Genomic DNA, 21138 nt, shown 5'->3' with positions numbered 1-21138 from the left:
CAAGTACCTAACTAATGCCAGCCTTCTGCCCGTTTCACCCTGCTGGCTCTGGCCCAATCCTGTGGAAAACACTGTATCCCTTCCAGCCAGGGTCCCTGTCCCTCTCCATGGTCACCCACTCTGTCACCCACGAAGAGATTTTTCCAAAGTGTCCTACTGCTTTCGGGAAAGCAAAGGGTTACAGAGGAGCCTCCAAGTAGCTGAACCAGCTAGGAGAGGTGGAGGTTAAGGCTGGGCTTCTTGCCTGTGGCCTTAAACTTTCCTCCCACAAAGGCTGTGGCTGCTCCCTGCAAGCCCCAGCATGCGCCTGTCTACAGGTTTGGGTGCTCCTAGGCATGGGTGGCTCCTAACCAGTGAGACACATGGGAAGGCTCAGTGGCAAACAGCCTTTATCAAGAGTCACAAAATAAGCAGTCTGTGGCCTGAGGCCCATAGGTAGAGCTCTGCATAGTCCATCCCTGAGCAAGTGGCCAGTGTCCTGGGCTGGGAGGGGGATGGGGCTCTGTGCCGGCTCCCCTACAGCACTGGGGTATGTGCTGAAGTGGGTCACCAGGCCAGAGATCATGAGGAAGCCTCTGGCTGGGCACAGGGTTGAACCCTGCCATACTGAGGAATCACATTTCACATGAGCAAACAGCATGGCCTCTTCTCCACAGATGCCTCCTCCGAGGGAGCAGTAAGCTTGAGCAGGGGTGGGTCCCCACTTGTGCTGAAGCCACAGTCAGGCTGGGAGGTCTCCGTGTCAACAGACAAGCCAGGCTCACAGGTCTCAGGCCCTTCAGGGGCAGGTCGCTGAAGCTTTGCAGCTGCTCGCTGGCGTTTAAGTTCTGCCAGTGTGTGGTGGGCCTTGTCGCGGACGAGGGCATCAGGGGCACCGCTCTCCTCAGGACTCAGATGATAGGAGACACTCCGATCTAGACGCTTGGAGTACAGGTGTCTCCCTGGGGGGGCCCCTACTTGGCCATTGTGTGGTCTGGCCACCTCAGGGTTGTCGTCCTGTGGGCAGAGCCAGGACCCCAGAGGCCATCAGGAGGTGCTTGTTCTCACCTACACCAGCCTTGGGCTTCAAGTTGTGTGAGTGGTGGTAGACGGACAGACATGAGAGGGGGAGGGTCAGCAGCATATACCTGAGTGGCACTAGCCCATCTAGAAGCACGGAATCACTGGGCCTACCACCTCCATTGAGGGTGAGTGAGGATAGAGGGCCAGGCACTAAATAATCAGATCACACACCAAGACTGCTCCAAATGTGGGACAGTACAGAGGCTGCATGCTCACCTCTGGGGGCTGTAGCCGGAGCTCAGCGTCTGTCTGCCTGTCCTCATCCTCTAGAGGTTCTGGACTGGTGAGAGCCGGCTGTTGCCACACGATGGCCTCTTGGGCATGCTCCTTGCGATACAGGTTGGTGCGATGTGTCAGGCTCACTCTCCTCACAACCTTCCTGGGGGAGAGGAAGCTGACACATCACCATCCATCTCACAGCCAATGCCACAGATCCTACTGGGGCTCCCCTGCCAGCCAACGTCATGGAGGCCAAGCCTAGGTCTCAGCAAGTGGACGGTGACCACAGCAGGAGGCTTACCCACGGCTGCCTGCACTGGAGGTACGGCGGCGCAGAAGGGAGCGCTGGCGGCCCTGGGCCCGCAGAAGTGCATCTTGCTTGTGCTTGAGCTCCAGCAGTTTGGCTCTTACCTCCTCATCACCACACACATCTGAGGAGAGACCAGACAGAGGTGTCTTGGGCATGTTCATGGCCAATCCCTTCCGCCAGATATAGGCACCCCCACACTCACCGAGAGGTGTCTCGTCCACCAGAGATTTTCCATTCAGATCAGCCCCATGTGCCACAAGCAATTCTACCAGGTGTACCTGCAGGCAGCCAGCAGTAGCTGTTTGGCTGGGGGCTCTAGCTAGAGCCAGGGACCTACCCTCTCCCTGCTCCTGTGCACACTCACCTGGCCCCAGTAAGCTGCAGCATGCAGAGGCTCCCAGCCATCATGATCCTTAGCGCTCAGGCTGGCTCCTTGCTCCAGTAGCAGGGTAGCCACCTCACTGAACCCATTAGCAGCGGCGATGTGCAGCTGCAGGCAGACCACTCAGCCCTGAATCCCTGAACCCCTTCCAAGTACCTGCCCCAGGACAAACACCCCCAAGTGACTGAGTTCTCACCAGAGTAGCCCCATGATCCAAAGGGTCATTGAGGTTGGCCCCAGCATGCAGGAGGTTCTGGAGGTCATTCAGCATGCACAGCTCTGGCACTGCCCGGGCCTCCTCAATGCTGTCCTGGGTGATACCTGAGAGGCAAGCTGGCTCAGAGAAGGAATGACCTAGGGCACCACCCCTTGCAGGCAGTCACAGCATACTCACCACAATTGGCCATGGCAGTCTCAAGGCAATCCAGTGTCTGCTCATCCTCACACAGGTCATAGGGCATATTCCCATCTGTATTGACTGCAAGGAGATCTGCACCACTACAAGGAAAACGGACAAGCCACCAGCCTCAGTACCTTCATCTATAGCTCCTCAATCCCCCTGCATCAAGTTTCCCCTCAATGGCAGCCTCGGCCTAGCACTGTCCTTGGGAAGAGAAGGCAGGAAGGAGGAACACAAAGCCCTAGCTTCTGCGAGAAAAGCCGGCCTTGGGCCTGACTACTATCCCCTACTAGACCCTGTCCTCAAGCTAGACTTACCAGTCTCTATCCAACCTGCAGTCTTTATCCATTGGGGTTATGACACCCATCTACCCCATAAATATAGTAGAGGCCCTTGCAGATGTGGAAGGCTCCTGGAGCACCCAGAACATAGAAGGGGTGCCTATGCCCAGTGGAAGAGCAGATCCAGAAGGATGCATGCCGCTCAACACCAGCTTCAAAAGGAGTCCTAAGGACCTGCTAGGTATGCACCCTTAATCCATTACCAAGAAAGCTGTGTGTGACACCCATCTGTTCACACAAGGATGATCAAGCTTCTATACCTGACCTAATGGAGAAGCCCCTGAATCTAGTGAAGCCACTAGCTTCCTCTGCTCTACCTTAAGGGTAGAGGCCTCACTTGTATCCAGGCAATTCCTCCTAGACAGCTGGTCTCCTCATTCCCCTTCGCTCCTTACCAAGTCCATCCTCAACACTGACCAAACGGCATTTGACTATGGAGAGGCCCTTGGTCCAGAGTTGGAAGTCTAGTCTGCCAGGCAGGCCAAAGAACACAGTGAACATACCCTTCCCTCTGGGATCCCAGGTAGGATTGACAGAAGAGGTAAGGACAGAGGAAGCATCCTAGATGGGTCACTTCAGCCACCATGTGGACACCCAGAAGGTCCTACCGTGAAATAAGGAGTTCCACCAGATGCAGATGGCCACAGGTGGCTGCAGCATGCAGAGGGGTCCAGCACTCACTGTCTCGAGCATTGACATCTGCCCCAGCCTCCAGGAGCTGCTGTGCCATCTCTTGGAAGTCATCAATGCAGCACTGCAAACAAGTAACCTAAGTCCCATACCCTGACCCTCAGCTAGGCCAGGCAGCCCCACCCCACTCCTGCAGGTGCTTACCTGGTGCAGTGCAGTCAAGCCATCCTCATTGGCCAGGTTGGGGCTAACCCCACTGGTAAGGAACTGGTGGACTGTAAGAAGAGGAAGGCAGGAAGGGTCCTCAAGAGATACCAGGAGCCTCTTCCTTTAGGCCCCAGAAGTTACAAGCATGGGGCACAAGGAAGGAAAGAGCCCACTAAGGTTAAACTTGTCTTTGAACTAGGAAGACCCCAGTCAGAGAAAAGTCAAAGGCAGGGCCCAGGGAAGTGTGTAGTGGTGTCAGGCCATGTGTGTTCTAGGACCCACTCCATCTCTAACCAGAAATTAACGATGCTGTCCGACTCTCCAGAGATGGGGCTTGGAAAGATACATAAAGGGAAAGGATTCATGGGACACACTATTGAGAGGCAGTGATGGCTACCTGCCAAGTATTAGACTTTTCTGCAACCCTCAATGTGTCTAACTAGGGTCCAGCCCTCCTATAACCTGACTTTCCTCACAGAAAGTCCCCTTGCATCCACCCCCTACTAAGGACAGTTCACTATCAGTATCTCAGTATCAGAGCTGTGGCTGGAGCCCAGGAGCTGGAGACAGCCAGTTCTAGGCCTAGTTCTGAGCCAACACAAAGCAGGGCCACACCCAGACAGATGGGAGTGCCTGCTTCGCTCTGCCCTAGGACTCAAGCACACTCACCTTCCTCCAAGTCATTTCGAGCAGCAGCCTCCAGAAGGGCAATGCTGGGAGGGAAGAGGACATGCTTCCGAGGCCTGAGGCCAGCCGCCTCCTTCCTTGGTCGCTCCCCATGGCCCTTCTTGCCATAGGCCTCCTTCTCAGCCTGGGCCCACATCTTTACCTGCTGGGCACGTCGCTTCTGGGCATGCTTCAGCCGCTCCTGGGTGCTCATCTTGCCCACCATGGGCATCTCTGCCAGCAGCTCCAGGTGCTCGGCCATGGTGGTAGATGTCTGCCCACAGGGCGTTCTGGGGCGCCACAATTTGGGTTTGGGCGGCCAGGACAAGCCTGAAGGGTGGGGCAGCTGGCTGGACTGGCACCCTTGGGGGCATCCCCTTTCTAAGACTTGGTGCCCTCTGTCCCTGGCAAGGCTGAGATGGGAGGCCCCACACTGTGACCAGGCCCAGCTGCCCTAAGGGGCAGAGCCCAGCCAGGGAGGGCAGTGTGGCATGGGGGGGCTGGAAGGTGTGTAAGTGGGGATGCCTGCAGTCGTGCCAGGCAGGACTGACACTTCAAGTGTTCAGCTGGCAGAGCCTCTGTACACAGTGCCTCGCCTCCCTCTTGGGGTCAGGGTGCACAGCCTGTGGGAAGTAGCCCTAAGACCTGGCCGGCCTCAGTCCAGGGTCTGAAGCTAATTACCCAGATAGCAAAGTTCCAGCTTCCTGGCACCCTGCCTAGGACAATGGAGGGCAGGGCCAATCAGCAGCAAGCCCCTGGTAACCCCTGGGAACCTCTGCTCTTCTTCCATGCTGGCTGCCCTCAGTCCTATGGCTGGCTTTTCAGTCAGCACGAGTAGGTCTAACAAGCTATGGCAGCTAAGGCCAGGTAGTATGGTCAGTCCTGGGATTCCAGCTTCCAGCATTCAAGGGCAACAATCTCTAGGCAGCTAGGAGACAGGAGTTCTGTCAATATTTTCTCAGGGGAACCTCCCCTTCCGGCCGTCACACATACCTGAGGAGTAAATATGAATAAGGAAACACATCAAGGTCAGCCATGGGACGAGGCTCCAGGGGAGCCCTGTGTAGAACCCACCCTCTTCCCTCAACACACTGAAAGTCAACAACATATGGGGGGCAGTGCTCTGGCTTACTCTTCCCCACATAATTAGGGAAGAGTAGGACATGGGGTATCTCAGGCCCCTTCACATCCTTTTCAGAAAGGGCTGTACAGGCTAAACAGTAAAACAGAGCTGGCTGGGCTGGGCAAGGTTTCTTTCCTGGGCTCTCTAGGTGTAGCATAAGGGCTTGGCAGACTCTACCTACTAAGTTTCTTATAGTCTACCAAGTCTACCATCTGCCTTGCTCCCATCAGAAGGCCTACTCAGTCCACCCACTATATCTGCTATACCGAGTGACACTCAGATGAAATCACAGGGACCCTAGTATCCTCAGGAAGAGGAATTAAGAGCTGTCTCCCCTGCCACCATTAGACAAAAGGAAAGATACCCTGATGTCCTTGTCCTATAGAAGAGAAATCAACCCAAGGATAGCAACCACTTCTCAAGCAGAAAACATGCTGGCTTTTGTTCCTCTCATCTGAACATGTGTGGAGACAGCTCTCTGGCTGTGGCAGGAAGATAAGCAAGGCTTCTAGCCACTCCAGACTACCCAGGAGGCCCTGTCTTCCCCAATAAAGTCCTTAGCCCTGGTGGCCCATCTTCATGATGACCTGTTTGGAATGTGCCTGAGGACAAACTCTTGTGTGATCTGGGATAGGAGAACAAGAGACTCCAGTAAGCCCAGGCCTACCCTACACATGCAGCCTACTGAAATGATTCTTATTCTAAGGGTGTTGCAGCCCAGCTCCTAGCAGGCTGAGTTCTAAGCTTTCAGTTCTGATTCCGGGAGCTGTCTACCTGGCTTCCCCACCCCAACTCCCCACCCCAGAAGGCAGCCTTAAGGGAATAGGCCAGCTAAAAGTCAGTGGGCTCTTCTGAAGTTCTAGAAAAGACCAGCTCTTGCCTATCTGAATCTTGGCTGACCCAGCTGGACCAGACTGAGGTGTGGTTCCACTCCTAGCCTGCCAGAGTCATAAAGACAGCTAATCTACCAAGGCCTGATGACCAGTGCAGCAGTTCTACCACACAGTCACAACACCACCAAAACCAAAACAGGGCTGAGGAGGGCAGCTCCTGCTCTACTCTGCAAATCTTTCCCAGAGTCTCTCTGGAATGTAAAAGAGAGATAATTTGGTTGATTTACCCCAGAACTGGGTTTCAGGCTTAGCTGAGCTGACCCAGGAATGTGGCACCAAACAAGGACCTCTATCCCCATCTGCACCACTGGACTGACCTAGCCTACAGAGCACCCAACATGGCAGCTGATCTTCACCCCACAAGACCAGCACCCTCCCCAAACCATTCTCTACAGCTCCAATGAGAATGCAACCAACTATTTGGGGCGCTCAGCTTCCCTACTCTTCCCCACTATATAACCCTCTTTTAGCAAGCACTTCCCATCATCCCCAATTTATGCTCAGGGAAACCAAGCTATGATAGTCATTGCTACAGACAAAATCTATTTTTCTGGCTGAGAAAGCTACAGAAACTGACTCCAGCAGGTCTAAGGACTACAGACCCAAATGAAGGGCAAGCTGGGACAGCCCTGACTACCAAGAACATCTTTATCAGATGCTCAAATGTTCTCCACTGTCCTGCAATGATAGCTTCCCATTCCATGTGTAGCTAGCACTACCTTGTTAATCACTACCTGGTACCTTTTTTTTTTTAAGGTTTATTTATTTATTATATATGAGTACACTGTAGCTGTTTTCAGACACACCAGAAGAAGGCATCAGATCTTATTACAGATGGTTGTGAGCCACCATGTGGTTGCTGGGATTTGAACTCAGGACCTCTGGAAGTGTAGTCAGTGCTCTTAACCACTGAGCCATCTCTCCAGCCCTACCTGGTACCTTTTAACCTATCACATGGTATCTGTGTGAGCCCAGAGCCTGACAGCTGTTAAGGGAACAAGGAATGATAAAGATGGAGGCAGATGACCCAGAAATGGAGACAAAGGATAGATGTCCAGAGAAAGGACAGAGAGAGGAGAGCAAAGGGAAGAAAAGTTCAGAGAAGAGCTACAAAGTGGGGAGAACCAAAACCCAAAACCAGTGCAGCTGCTACAGGCGTGGGTGTGCACAGAAGAGCACACAGTACACCTCTCTGAAGGTGCATCTCCAGACCGCGAATGGTTCTTCTCTCTGACACCCTCCCACACTAAAGCCCATTCAGCAAGCCAAGGAGGCAGAGAGGAGAAAGCCCTTCTGTCTCTGGCTGCACATACAAGGGAGGCTAGCAAGACGGTGGGTAGCAGCAGGCCAGCTGATGAAAGAGTCCCTGGCTGTGACAAAATGACATCAACCCAGAGTTTTATTTGGTCTGTGGCAAGAAAGTACCTCCCTAGAGACCTACAGTTATGAAGCAAGCACATAAGACCCTGCCAGTCTGTAGAATGACGTCTATGCTTTCATTTCTGCCACAAGTCAAAGCAGAGGAGGGGCTGAAAAGAGGGGCTTTAACACACTGACACGGATGCAGAAGCTCACAGGACTCTGGGTAAACGAGCTCCCCTTCTTTTTCACACCCAGGAAGGCTGTCTAAGAGTAAAAATGGCACAAGGGAATCTCAGTGGGCTGATGGGTATCCAGAGAGCATAGCTGGGGACCAGCACACACAACCCTTCTTTTTTGTTTGTTTGTTTGTTTGTTTGTTTTTCGAGACAGGGTTTCTCTGTGTGGCTCTGGCTGTCCTGGAACTCACTCTGTAGACCAGGCTGGCCTCGAACTCAGAAATCTGCCTGCCTCTGCCTCCCAAGTGCTAGGATTAAAGGTATGCACCACCACTTCCCGGCTAGCACAACCCTTCTAAGCCACTGGGTACAGTATGAAAGGAAGCAAGCTCTAGCCCCATGGTTTACACCCTGGGTCCACAGAATGTGCCTGACCTCATAGTAGAAAATGGGTTGAAAATTTTGGTCACAATGACTGTGTCTCACAGTTCAGGGCATCCGCCATGTTCTGTCAAGCTCAGCTCTAAGAAGTTCACTCTTACTTTGTACTGACAGACACAAAGTACCTGGCATGCATCTAGCCACTCACTGCAAGCAGCATTGTAAAATAAAACAATGGTAAAAAACCTGGCCACTGATCAAAGAAACATAACTAAATAAGCCTTACAACGTTTTATGGAGAAGGTTCTTAATACAGTGTGCTGGTTAGTTTCTATCAAGTTGACACAAACTAGAGTCACCTGGGAAGAGTGAAGATCAACCGAGAAAACGCCTCCCCTCCTTACTCCAGCCTGGGGGCCCACTGTGGCTAGTGGCACCCCTGAGCAGGTGGTCCTGGGCTATAGACGCAAGCAAGCTAAGGAAGACATCGAGATCAAGCCAGTAGCAGTGCTCCTCTGTGGCTTCCCTAGATGATGGTCTGTAGGCTCTCTCAAATTGTTTTGGTCTTTATTTTATCACAGCAACAGAAACCTAAGTAGGATATCATGCTATGATGGAAAGAACTGAAGAAACAGTGTTTGTTTAGTTATGTAAAAAGATATAAGATCAGGCTGGGAGATGGCTCAGTGGGACTTACTGACCTTAGCAGAGGAACTAGGTTCAGTCCCCAGCACCCACATTAGACAGATCACAATCACCAGTAATTCCGACTCTAGGGGATTTGGAGCCCTCTTCTGGTCTCCAAAAACATTCATTGTACACACATACACAAACCCACACTCACAGATAATTAAAAATAAATCTGCCGTGTGTGATACACACCTTTAATCCCAGCACTCAGGAGGCAGAGGCAGGTGGCTCTCTGTGAGTTCAAGGCCAGCCTGGTCTACAGAGTGAGTTCCACATCAGCCAGCTCTACACAGAGAAGCCCTGTCTCGAAGAAAAAAAAAAAAAAAAAAAGCAAACAAAGGCTGGAGAGATGGATCAATATCTTTGAGCAGTTGGGAGCACTGGCTGCTCTTCCAGAAGACCTAGGTTCAATTCCCAGCAACACATGGTGGCTCAGAACCATCCATAACTCCAGTTTCAGAAGACCTGCTGTCCTCTTCTGGCTTCTGGGAGCACTATGTACAAGTGGTACACACAGACAAGCAGGCAAAACATTCCTACACAGAAAAATACATTTCACAGCCGGGCAGTGGTGGCGCACGCCTTTAATACCAGCACTTGGGAGGCAGAGGCAGGTGGATTTCTGAGTTCGAGGCCAGCCTGGTCTACAGAGTGAGTTCCAGGACAGCCAGGGCTACACAGAGAAACCCTGTCTCAAAATACCAAAAAAAAAAAAAAAAAAAATTACATTTTACAAGACCAATCTTAAATAAAAGTTCAGAGTGGAGCACAGTGGTAAACCCAAGATCTCCAGCAACTAGAGGGCCCTAGGTGGAAAGACTGCTTGAGCCATCCTTGGAAACGTGCTGAGATGCCATCTCAAAAAAACTATGTAGCTCTATAATAGAATACTTGTCTAGTATTCACAAAATCCTGGGCCCATCCCCACACCTACAAATACACAAAGTAACAGTATGTACATTTATAGTTGTAAACATGAGAAAGAGACACACAAAAAAGGAGAAATGGGAACAGGTATGGGGAAGTACTTGTGCTTGATACCACGTGAAGATTACTCTCTGTAGAAACTATGTTAAGAGCTCTCTACTGAACAAGGTGAGTATAAACTGCCCCTGCACAGATGTAACTTGGGCACTAGGAGGAAGAAAAGCACATGAACACTGGCAAGAAAAGGGCAGGGAACACAGGTAAGGTCACCCAGCAGGCCAAGCAAGGCTCTCATCTGCTCATGCTATGGAAGTTGAGAAAGGCCCTCAAACCAATGAGAGACACAATTAGACAGAAGAGACTGAGGGAGGCGGGGTGGTACAGCAAGAAGGCCCACAAGCAGGAAGTGGACAGGAAACAGTAGAAATAAGAAGGAACAGGATTAGGAACAACAGAAAGCTACAAGGGAGGAAAGGGCCAAGAGGGCAGATGGAGGGGCCCTCAGAAAGAGGGCTGGTGCCAGTTAGGTCCAGAGGAAGTGCCTGAGTGGAAGTAGTCATCATGGGTATAGGCAGAAACCATCGGGCTGTAAGGAACTTGGTGCCAAAGAAGGCTCCTCAGAACACATATGGACAAAAGAGGCCCACAAAGCGCCAAACTGGAGAAGGACTCAAGTGCTGGCAGTGGAAAGTTCCCTGGGAAACAAGAGCCTCTCTTCACACCAAAATAATCTCCAGACAGAACACACATGACCTTAAGAAAGAGAAAGCACATACAGACAGCACATACGTGGCCTTAAGAAAAAAAGCACATACAGACAGCATACACATGGTCTTAAGAAAGAAAGCACATTGCCGGGCAGTGGTGGCGCACACCTTTAATCCCAGCACTTGGGAGGCAGAGGCAGGCCGATTTCTGAGTTTGAGGCCAGCCTGGTCTACAGAGTGAGTTCCAGGACAGCCAGGGCTATACAGAGAAACCCTGTCTCAAACAAACAAACAAACAAACAAACAAAAAACAAAAAGAAAAGAAAAAGAAAGAAAGAAAGAAAGAAAGAAAGAAAGAAAGAAGAAAGAACATACAGACAGCACACACGTGGCCTTAAGAAAGAGAGAGCCAAAAGAGTACAAGGAAAGGGAAGAAAATGTTTCATAATCCTAACACAGACGGACAGACAGACAGACAGACAGACACACACACACACACACACAATTTTCTAAACATGACACAAAGCCCCAAAACTGAAAGAAATCCCCAAATCCAATTACACTTAGGTTTCAAACAATCCGCATTATAAAAAGGAAACAAAATAAAACCTACAAGGTGTACTAGGTATGGTGGCTCATGACTTTAATTCTAGAATTCAGGAGGTTAAGATAAGAGGATCCCAGGGAGTTCAAGGCCAGCCAGAATAAGACTCTAGTTTCAACAACCAACAATAAACCCTACAAGGTCCGAAGTCAGATGACCAAGCCAGGCATGGTGGTGCATGCCTTTAATCCCAGCATTTGGGAGGCAGAGGCAGGCGGATCTCTGCGAGTCTCTGCGAGTTCGAGGCCAGCCTGTCTACATTCTGAGGCTCACTGGACCTTAGGCACAGCCTCACAGCAGCTCTCCAAGCTCTCAGCATGCTAAGACCCCTGCAGCTCAGCAGCAGCCTTCCAGAGGGAGTAGCACCTTGCAAGGGAACCACCAGTGGAAGCAATGCTCACCAGAGCATTGGCTTAAATGGGAAGGGAGCTTTTGACCTACACCCCACATGTCTTCAAGGCCTGAAACCCAACAACAACTTTAATGGTTGCCAGTGAGCCCATACCCTCTCTTGAGAGACTGTAGTTTTTTGGTTTGGTTTGGTTTGGTTTTGGTTTTGGTTTTTTGAGACAGGGTTTCTCTGTATAGCCCTGGCTATCCTGGAACTCACTCTGTAGACCAGGCTGGCCTCAAACTCAGAAATCGGCCTGCCTCTGCCTCCCAAGTGCTGGGATTAAAGGCATGCGCCACCACTGCCTAGCTGAGACTGTAGTTTCTTAATGCTGCTCCCACCCCACCAGCGTTCCCCTCAGTGGGTTACCATCTCACTCCAAGAGCTCTTTGTTCCTTGCTATACTTGCACTGTCTCCTCCTCTCTGTAGAGTCTTAGCCACCTCCCTCTTCCCCCCCCCCCCACAACCCCCATTCTGATTCTGTAGCTGAATGAATTCCTGATGGTCTGAGTATTCTCCTGGGTAATCCTGCATGTCTTTGTCACCTCACAGCCTTGGCCTCTTCTTCCTCTGCCCCAACTGTACCCTCCATCTAGTCTCCTCCTGTAGATGTCTTCCCTTGGAGTCTCAGTGCAAACTCCCCATTCTTCTCCTGTCTCTCCTATGACCTGGAGCCCAAGCCCAGCAGTCCAGCATTCACATCTACACAGTGCTGTTCTCACCCCCTTCCAACCCTCCACCCCACCCAGCCTCAGGTCTCAGCTCTCTGGTCAGCATTCTAGCATCACTGGGAAAACCAACAGAGCTAAGAACATAACCACATAGAGCTGCCTGCTCCTGAGTGCTCCTGCTGGTCACCGGATGTACAGGAATCTCACTGTTCCCTTCACTTTACCTCTCCTAAGCTGAAACAAACACAAAAGCAACACAGAGCCCTCTGTCTCTATCATGAGATTATCCCAAAACACAAATACTTACTAAAAAACTTAGCAAAATGCATGCACAGAGAACCATAAAACAATATTGAAAGATAAGAGACAAGACCTAAGTAAATAAAGGGAGCCGCCCTGACTGTAGTCAGGAGCGGAGTTAGTCCCCAAGGTCATCTGCGGCTATGCAGTTCCCAGCAGTGCCCGTGAACTCATGCAAATGTGCATGAACAGGCAGAACAATCATGAAAAGGAAACTCTGGTTTACCTTTGTAATCACACATTACAGTTTATTATGAAACTGCAGTAACTCAGCCCCAGAGGTGTTTGTTCAAGGATAAAGAAATGAGCCTCGGAGCTGGGGAAAAGGTTCACTGAAGCACTTCTTGTGCAAGCTGAAGAACCTGAGCTTGGATCCACATCTACACAAAAGACAGAGGAGGTAGAATGTGTCTGTAGACCTAGTCCTGGGAGTAGAGTGGGTGTGACAAGTAGCAGATCTTATAGCTCACTGGCCAGTTAGTTTAGCCAATTAATGAGCTCCAGGTCTAATGAATGACTTTTTCTGAAAAAATAAGGTGGAGTAGTGCATGGTGGTGAACATCTTTAATCTCAGTACACAGGAGGCAGAGGCAGACAATTCTAAGGCTAGTCTGGTCTACATAGTGAGTTCCAGGTCAGCCAGGGCTACACGGTGAGACCCTGTGTCAATAAATAAATAAGTGAGAGCAACCAAGGCTAATGCCAACCTGGCTTCTACATGTACATTCACATATGTGCACACACACACTTTTGCACACATAGGCACACACAAAGAAGTAAACCACCAGGAGGAATGTAGCACAATTGGCAGGTTCTTGCCCCGATCAGTCCCCATCACGTCATCAAACCAAGTTATGCCTATAACCTCAGTGCTTGGCGGTAGAAGAAGGAGGCTCAGAAGTTAACAGTTATCCTGGGCTACACAACAAGTTTGAGGCTGTCGTACACAGGCCACAGGAAACCCGTTTCAAAAGACAGTAAACAACCCAGTGAGAACCAGGCATGGTAACTCATGTCCTTAATCCCAGTATCCTAAAGAGAAACCCTGTCTCAAAAAACTAAAACCAAAAAAAAAAAAAAAAAAAAGAAAAGAAAGAAAAGAAAAAAGAAAAAGAGAAAAGAAATAAACCAATAAATGTGCAGACAGGGAAACAAGCCCTTAGATTTATAATGCTGCAAAACTGTAGAACAGGTTGTTTCTATACAGGAAGCTGAGGGCAGAACTTAGTGATGCAATGCTTGCCCAGCATGAATTCAACACACACTCAACCCCCAGCACTATAGAAAACAGCATCAGGTCGACTGGATTTCTGTCTAACCAGGCTCAGTGAGGCACACAGATAATCCCAGCACTTGTGAGGCTAACTCAGTAGAACCACAAGTCTAAGGCCTGCCTAAGCTGTTACACAGTGAGACTCTATCTCAAATACTGTAATTTTAAATTATTTTCTTAATTTATTTATTTCATGTATATGAGCACACTGTAGCTGTCTTCAGACCCCAGAAGAGGGCATCAGATCCCATTACAGATGGTTGTGAGCCACCATATGGTTGCTGGGAATTGAACTCAGGACCTCTGGAAGAGCAGTCAATACTCTTAACCACTGAGCTATCTCTCCAGCCCAATTATTTTTATTTTTAATGTGTGTGTGTGTATGTGTGTGTGTGTATGCACATAAGTACAGGTACCTGTGGGGCTAGAAGAGGACAGCGGATCCCTGGGAACTGGAGTTAAAAGCAATTGCACTAGGAACCAAACTTGAGTCCTCTCCAAGCAAAGTACGATAATACTCTTGGTCTCTACAAACCGTCTCTAAAGTCAATAATAATCTTGATCCTTTACCCAAGTGAGCTCTACATCTGCACGTAAAATAACAAGTAGTCAGTCAGTCCATGAAAACACAGTTAATATCACTAGCCACAAGGGCAAACAAAGTAAGTGTGAGACACAGGAACATCAAAGACATAAAGAAAATGGAGTCCCACGCTCTACTGTAAATACCACTACTCTTCAGAAAACAGGTCAGTGGGTTCTTAAAATGGGGGGTGGGGTACCCAGAGCATGAGTTTAGCATGCATAGATTCCCTGGGTTGTCCCCTCAGTACCAAAGACAAGAGAAGTAGCAAAGCAGGGCATAGTAGCACACCATAATCTCAACATGGGATAAGACTCCAAGTTCCAAGACAGCTCAGTTTCAGTAAGAACTTGTCTTAAAAGGACAGACAGTAGTGGTGTACATCTTTAGCCTTTAATCCCAGCACTTGAGAGGCAGAGGCAGGCAGATCTCTGAGTTGAAGGCGAGTCTGGTCTAGAGTGATTTCTAGAACAGCTAGGACTACATACAGAAACCCTGTCTCAAAAAGAACAACAACAACAAAAAAGAAACAACAACAATGAAAATACCTAAACATGCAGCTACCACAGGACCTGAAACTTTAGTTGATAATCATCTCAAAGAAATACAATCTGGGGGCTGGAGAGATGGCTCAGTGGTTAAGAGCACTGACTGCTCTTCCAGAGGTCCTGAGTTCAATTCCCAGCAACCACATGGTGGCTCACAACCATCTGTAATGAGATCTGATGCCCTCTTCTGGTGTGTCTGAAGACAGCTACAGTGTACTCATAAATAAAATAAATAAATCTAAAAAAAAAAAAACAAAACAAAAAAAAGAAATACAATCTGACTGGGGGAGATGACTCACTGGTTAGGAGCACGCACTTTTCATCATCGATTCCCAATACCTGCATTAGGCAGCTAACTTGAATTCCAGGGAATCTGACCCCATTTGATTTCACTAGGTATATATGTGCATATATACATCATATGCTTAAATGAGTAATAATAATAATTTTAAAACTCCAATCTGGCCAGTGATGGCACATACCTTAATCCCAGCACTCAGGAAACAGAGACAGGTGGATATCTGAGTTTAAAACCAACCTGGTCTACACAGCGAGTTCCAGGACAGCCAAGACTACACTGAGAAACCCTGTCTCAGAAAAGAAAAGAGAAGAGAAGAGAAGAGAAGAGAAGAGAAGAGAAGAGAAGAGAAGAGAAGAGACAAAAACCCCTCTAATCTTTATGTGGAGTTCATAAAACTTTCATAGAAGTTATAATGGCTAAGAACTGGAAACAACCTGTCTGGATGAGATGGACAGCTACAGAGCAGTGGTCTGTTCCAGCTGTCTGGTATGGCTTAGATGAATGCTGATTGCAAAACCGTGGCATACTATAAGACTATAGGTAGACTATTCCTAACATGGTACATATACACATACACTGTGATACACAAGTGCCCAGAGGCACTCAGAGGGGGGGTGGGGGACTGAGTGGAGGACTAAACTGTCTTGCTTGTCTGCACAGGACTAACACGCACACAGACATGCATGTGAAGCTGTGAAGCCTGTGTGAGTCATGTTTCACCCCTTTGAAATCTGTGTGTTGTAGTGAGGTACAACTTTACTTAAGGGGATCTAGAGAAGGAAGTTCTTAGTTACTGTATGTGATCCAACCTACTTCAAAAAAGAATGAATAAGAACTGGCTGGAGGGGTGGCTCAGTGTTTAAGAGAACTTGCTGCTATCCCACAAGCCCTGGGTTCAATTCTCAGTACCCACACGGCAACATGACAGCTCACAGCTATTTTAACTCCAGTTCCAGGTGATCCAATACCCTCTTCAGGCCTTTGCAGGCACCAGGCACATACACTGCGTGCAGGCAATCAGAACACTCATATACATAAAACAAAATTTTTTAAGACACATGTAATGCCAACAGCTTGAGAGGCTTAGGTAAGAGTTCAAGGTCAGCTTGGGCCACAAATGAGAGTTTATCTTAAAAAAAAAAAAAGCTCATGCTGGTTGGCTAAGGCTTGTAATCACAGAACCCAGGAGGCTGAGGCAAAAGATCAGGAGTTCAAGCTCGGCTTCAGGTAACATTCCAGACTCACCCTCTCACCCTGGGCCATAGTGATTCCCTGTCTCAAAAAGGGAACTGAAAGGGAAAAGAAAAAAGAAGGGAAGGAGAGGGGAGGGGAGGGGAGGGGAGGGGAGGGGAGGGGAGGGAAGGAAAGGAAAAAGAAAACTGAAAATATAAAAGACTATAAAAGACTAAATGATTAGGCCAGACCTGGTACACAGCTTTGGTCCCAGCACTCTGGAGGCAGGTGGATCTCTGAGTTTCAGGCCAGCCTGGTGTACAGAGCAAGCTTCAGGCCAGCCAAGGCTACATAGTAAGACTTTGTCTCAGAACAACTAAACAATAGGAGGTACCAGTAACTGTGGCCTTCTTATGCCACCACAGGTGTCTATGGGACAGAAACATGGCCTACCCATCTACCCCAGGTCCAGGCTCACCACATAGCTCGCTGAAGCTCAATGGGGTCTTGTCATAGAGCATTGGAAAGCTCTTATCATATCGCAAGGACATAAACAGCCTACAGAGTGTGCTTAGGTCTCACCAGCAACAAGAACCAACAGAATGGCCTGGGCAGAACTGGGGAAAAGAATTAGTTGTCATATAACCCAAGGAGACAGAACTCCCATTAGTAGGCACCTGAAGACAGCCCCAGGAGGCTAGAAGAATAAGTATCCCAGTTTCAAGCCAGAGAAAGCTGAGAATCCACAAGAGAGAGGCTTAGGTTTCTGGGCTCATCTTGTAGAGTTAAGGCAACTTCACAACCACTGCTGCAGGCCAACAAGGTTCTCAAGCCAGCCAAGGAGGCTGTTATCAGCCCCAGTCAGGCCCTTCCTCCACACCCTAAGACACTTGGTGTCTAAAGTCCCAGTCCTTCCCCAGCTTTCTCTTGCAACAGGGCTCCACTCCTACCTGTCTGTCTGTCTCTAGGCTCCTGCAGAAGTTGTAATGTGTAACTCATGAGGTCCCCGTGTTTAGCCTCAACCACTTACCAAGCAAGGGACAGAACCCTTAGGAACTGAGCTCATAGCTAGGAGAGTGCTTGCCATATATCTGTCCACTGTGTCTTTGCATCCATCACAGTGACCATCACCCAGGAGGTCCCGGGCTCTAGAAAGTCCCCTCCCCTTCCTGTTTAATTCACTCAGTCACTTATTCAATCCATGAGTGCTGTCTGAATGTAATCTTTTCCTAAGGCAATCGTCTTCCTCTGAGGCCCAGCATCATTCTTAAAGGATATGTCCAGGGTCAAGTCAACAAAGGCAGTATGGTCTCTTCTCCATCCTCCCTGCAAACTGTGCAAGGGGTCAATTGACCTACTGACCCCCTAGTCCTAGGGGAGCCTGAGTGGAGGCACAAAGCCTCCATCCCACAGCCTAGAGCAAACCCTTTGGGACGCTAGTCCTCAGCTGCAGCTGAGCCTTCAGATGGCACAGTCCAGGCTGGCAGCGTGACCATAGTCCTGGAATGGAGCCAGAACCAGGCAACTGAGCATTCCTCACACTCTGACCACAAAGGCCTCAGGATAATCAGGGTTTTGTTTGTTTGTTGTTTGAAACAAAGTCTCAGTTTGTAGCCCAGACTGGCCTCAGACTCACAGAGGTCTGTCTTGCCTCTGTCTCCAGAATCCTGGAATTAAAGGCATGTACCCCTAGCCCAGCTTCCACCCCACCCCCAATATTTTGAGACGGGGTCTCTACACTAAGGCCCAGGCCTCTAGCTATGGGACCCAGGCTGACCTTAAATTTACAGGAATCTTCCTGTCTGACCCTGCTAAAGTGATGGAACTACAGGCTTGAACTACCACCTAGCTCAATGTTGATTTTTTTTTAAAGATTTGTTTATTTATTTATTTACTTATTTATTTATTTTATGTGAGCACACTCCAGCTGTCACAGACACACAAGAAGAGGGCATCAGATCTCATTACAGTTGTGAGCTACTATGTGGTTGCTGGGAATTGAACTCCGGACCTCTGGAAGAGCAGTCAGCACTCTTAACCACTGAGCCATCTCTCCAGCCCCCTCAATGTTTATTTAAAAGTACAATAGACTTCAGAGCACTCTGTCCATCCCTGCAACCCACCCTTGGCCACCCAGGTTGCTGTGATGCTCCCACATCCATGGTGAGTGCACCCCAGGCTCCATTGTTTCCCAGTGGCCAACAGTCAATTACTGCTGTGAACTGCATCCTACTTGCATGCTGTGCATTATCTTTTTTTTTTAATTATTATTATTTTATTATTACTTTATGTATTTACCATTGCTGTCTTCAGATACACCAGAAGAGGGCATCAGATTTTATTACAGACGGTTGTGAACCACCATGTGGTTGCTGGGAATTGAACTCAGGACCTCTGAAAGAGCAGTCAGCGCTCTTAACCACTGAGCCATCTCTCCAGCCCATATGCTGTGCATTATCAAGAGTCTCCTCTCTGGGCAGGTAGATCTCTGTGAGCTCAAGGCAAGGCTGGTCTACACAGCCATAGCGAGGTCCAGGCCAGCCAGTGCTATGGAATGGGCACACATGGAATCTGTAAAAGGGAAGCTTACATAGGTCCCAGTGATACAACTCAGGTCATCCGGCTGGGCAGCAAGCACCCTCATCTTCTAAGCCATCTTCCCTGCACGCAATAAAGCAACTAAAAAAGCCAAATTAAGAGTAAAAAGAAAAAAATGGTTTATTCAATATGGCCACATTGGGAAGAAGAACAAAGAGATTTAAGATGACCAACCCTTCCTGAACAGTGTCCTTCCCAATATGCCCACACTGCTTTTTACTACACCTGTCATCTGTTATTGGGACTCTCGGGAACTAAGTTCTGAGACTCAGTCTCTTCAGTAACAATCCTAGCACTCTGGATCTGAAGCAGGAGAGTAAGTAGTTCAAGCCCATCACTGAATTGCACAGCCAATTGGAAGCCAGTCTGAATTTCAGGAGACTCTGTCTTAAAAAAAAAAAAAAAAAAAAAAAAGTCTCTTCTCTGATCCTGCTCACAGGCAGCTCCCACCCACCTGCTCATGCTCTGGTCTCAGCTATAGTTCTGGTCCTCATCTGAGGCTCTATGTTCATTTTCAAAGCTCTGACTCCCTTATCATTAACAGGAGAACCATATAAATTCAATTTTCCCCTATTTTTGATGTACAAAAATGAAAGCTATTAGCTCAATACCAAGAGGACTAACAATAATACCAACAGGACCCAAATATTTGCACATGTAACACTTCCAGCCAGCTCAGTATGCATGGCTAAGTAGAGAATGTGAGAGGGCCCTTCCCAGACATCAAGGGAGACACTCTCTCTCTCTCTCTCTCTCTCTCTCTCTCTTGTTTTTTGTTTGTTTTTGTTTGTTTTTCAAGACAGGGTTTCTCTATGTAGCTCTGGCTGTCCTGGAACTCACTCTATAGACCAGGCTGGCCTCGAACTCAGAAATCCGTCTGCCTCTGCCTCCCAAGTGCTGGGTTTAAAGGCGTGCGCCACCACTGCCCAGCGGAGAGAGTCTCTCAATCTTCCTCTTCAATTTCTTTTCCTGTTGCCATCTAGCTCCAAACTGCATCTAACTCAGAGCAACAGGTGGAAGGCTGAAGTAACAGTGGACATTTAAAAAGATGCTCAGTGAGGGCTGAAGATGTCTGTCTTCAGTGAGGGTAAGGAGAAGACACAGGACGGCAGACAAAAAGCCGAGTAGCCACTTCCCAGGAAACCTGTCCCCAGGTACTACTTCCCATCACTGCCTTATTCACATCCCTAATGGGCTGCCACCCCCTTGTAAACTGGAAACTAGGGTCTGTCAGACACAAACTCCACAAAAGATAAAAAAAAGAAAAAGGTGCCAGGCAGTGGTCGTGCACACCTTTAAACCCAGCACTTGGGAGGCAGAGGCAGGCGGATTTCTGAGTTTGAGGCCAGCCTGGTCTACAGAGTGAGTTCCAGGATAGCCAGGGCTACATAGAGAAACTCTGTCTCTAAAAAAAAAAAAAGAAAAAAAAAAGAAAAAAAGAAAAAGGTGAGCTTCAAGGAATAAAGGAAAGCTTGTTCTGACTAAACTCTGGTTCCAGAGAGACCTGATTCAAATCCACATGAGGCAGGTCAGAGACCCTGGGGGCCACACCGCTGGCTGTGACACAGGTTTGGATCTGTGGACAGAAAAGGCACAGATGCAAGAGTTCCAGACTTAGAACAAGAGAGTGTAGGGTCCGACATTGAACAACGGTTATGCTGTGTGAGACTCCCCTCACATACAGGACAAGATCAACGGAGATATTCCCAACAAAAACAACAACAAATTACAGTTAGCAAATTCCTGAAAACTAGATGGTAGAAAAGGGGGGATGGGAGCTGGCGGGACTCTGCGAAGCCCCTGAAGTCACCAGGAAAAAGAAGAAGAGAGAAAACAGCATGGTCCATAGCATGAAGGAGGCCAAATATCTCAAGGAAGTCGGCCATGGTGCCATACATGGCTACTTCAAGAAGGATTGAAGCCAGCCTCTGCTACTTAGCAAGTCTGAAGCCAGCCTTGGCTATACAGACCCTGTCACAAAACAAAACATACAGACAAAATCCCCCAAGAATGCCAAATGTGGTGCAATTCCAGCACTCAAGAGGATCATCACAAGTTCTAAGACAGCCTGTCCTACATACTGATTTTAGGCCAACCAGCCTGGACTACAGAAGGAGAGCCTCTAAAACAAGCTAACACTAGGGGGCTGATGACAAGATATATATATATATATATATATATATATATATATATATATATATATATACATATATATATAT

General features: G+C 48.7%; 1 protein-coding gene across 4 annotated transcripts in view; it reads right to left on the bottom strand.

The window, feature by feature from the left end:
- Window positions 1–372: 372 nt before the first annotated feature.
- The window catches only part of Ppp1r16a (protein phosphatase 1 regulatory subunit 16A), a 25003-nt gene continuing 4237 nt past the window's right edge, over window positions 373–21138 (bottom strand). For 2 of the 4 annotated variants that reach the window (XM_028778833.1, XM_028778834.1), the window contains 10 exons: window positions 4221–5210; window positions 3549–3619; window positions 3323–3468; window positions 2368–2471; window positions 2170–2294; window positions 1956–2081; window positions 1794–1869; window positions 1583–1712; window positions 1279–1441; window positions 373–996 (listed from right to left, as the gene is read on the bottom strand). In XM_028778833.1, the coding sequence (XP_028634666.1) occupies window positions 622–996; window positions 1279–1441; window positions 1583–1712; window positions 1794–1869; window positions 1956–2081; window positions 2170–2294; window positions 2368–2471; window positions 3323–3468; window positions 3549–3619; window positions 4221–4479 (1575 nt within the window). In that variant the 5' untranslated portion in view covers window positions 4480–5210 and the 3' untranslated portion in view covers window positions 373–621. Of the gene's footprint in view, window positions 997–1278; window positions 1442–1582; window positions 1713–1793; window positions 1870–1955; window positions 2082–2169; window positions 2295–2367; window positions 2472–3322; window positions 3469–3548; window positions 3620–4220; window positions 5211–18911; window positions 19001–19144; window positions 19303–21138 lie in introns of all 4 variants that reach the window. The other 2 variants (XM_028778835.1, XM_028778836.1) reach the window with 2 other exon arrangements.

Source organism: Grammomys surdaster, unplaced genomic scaffold (genome assembly GCF_004785775.1).
Source record: "Grammomys surdaster isolate TR1022 unplaced genomic scaffold, NIH_TR_1.0 342, whole genome shotgun sequence".
Taxonomy (NCBI): Eukaryota; Metazoa; Chordata; class Mammalia; order Rodentia; family Muridae; genus Grammomys; species Grammomys surdaster.
This window is presented reverse-complemented; position numbering and strand designations above follow the sequence as displayed.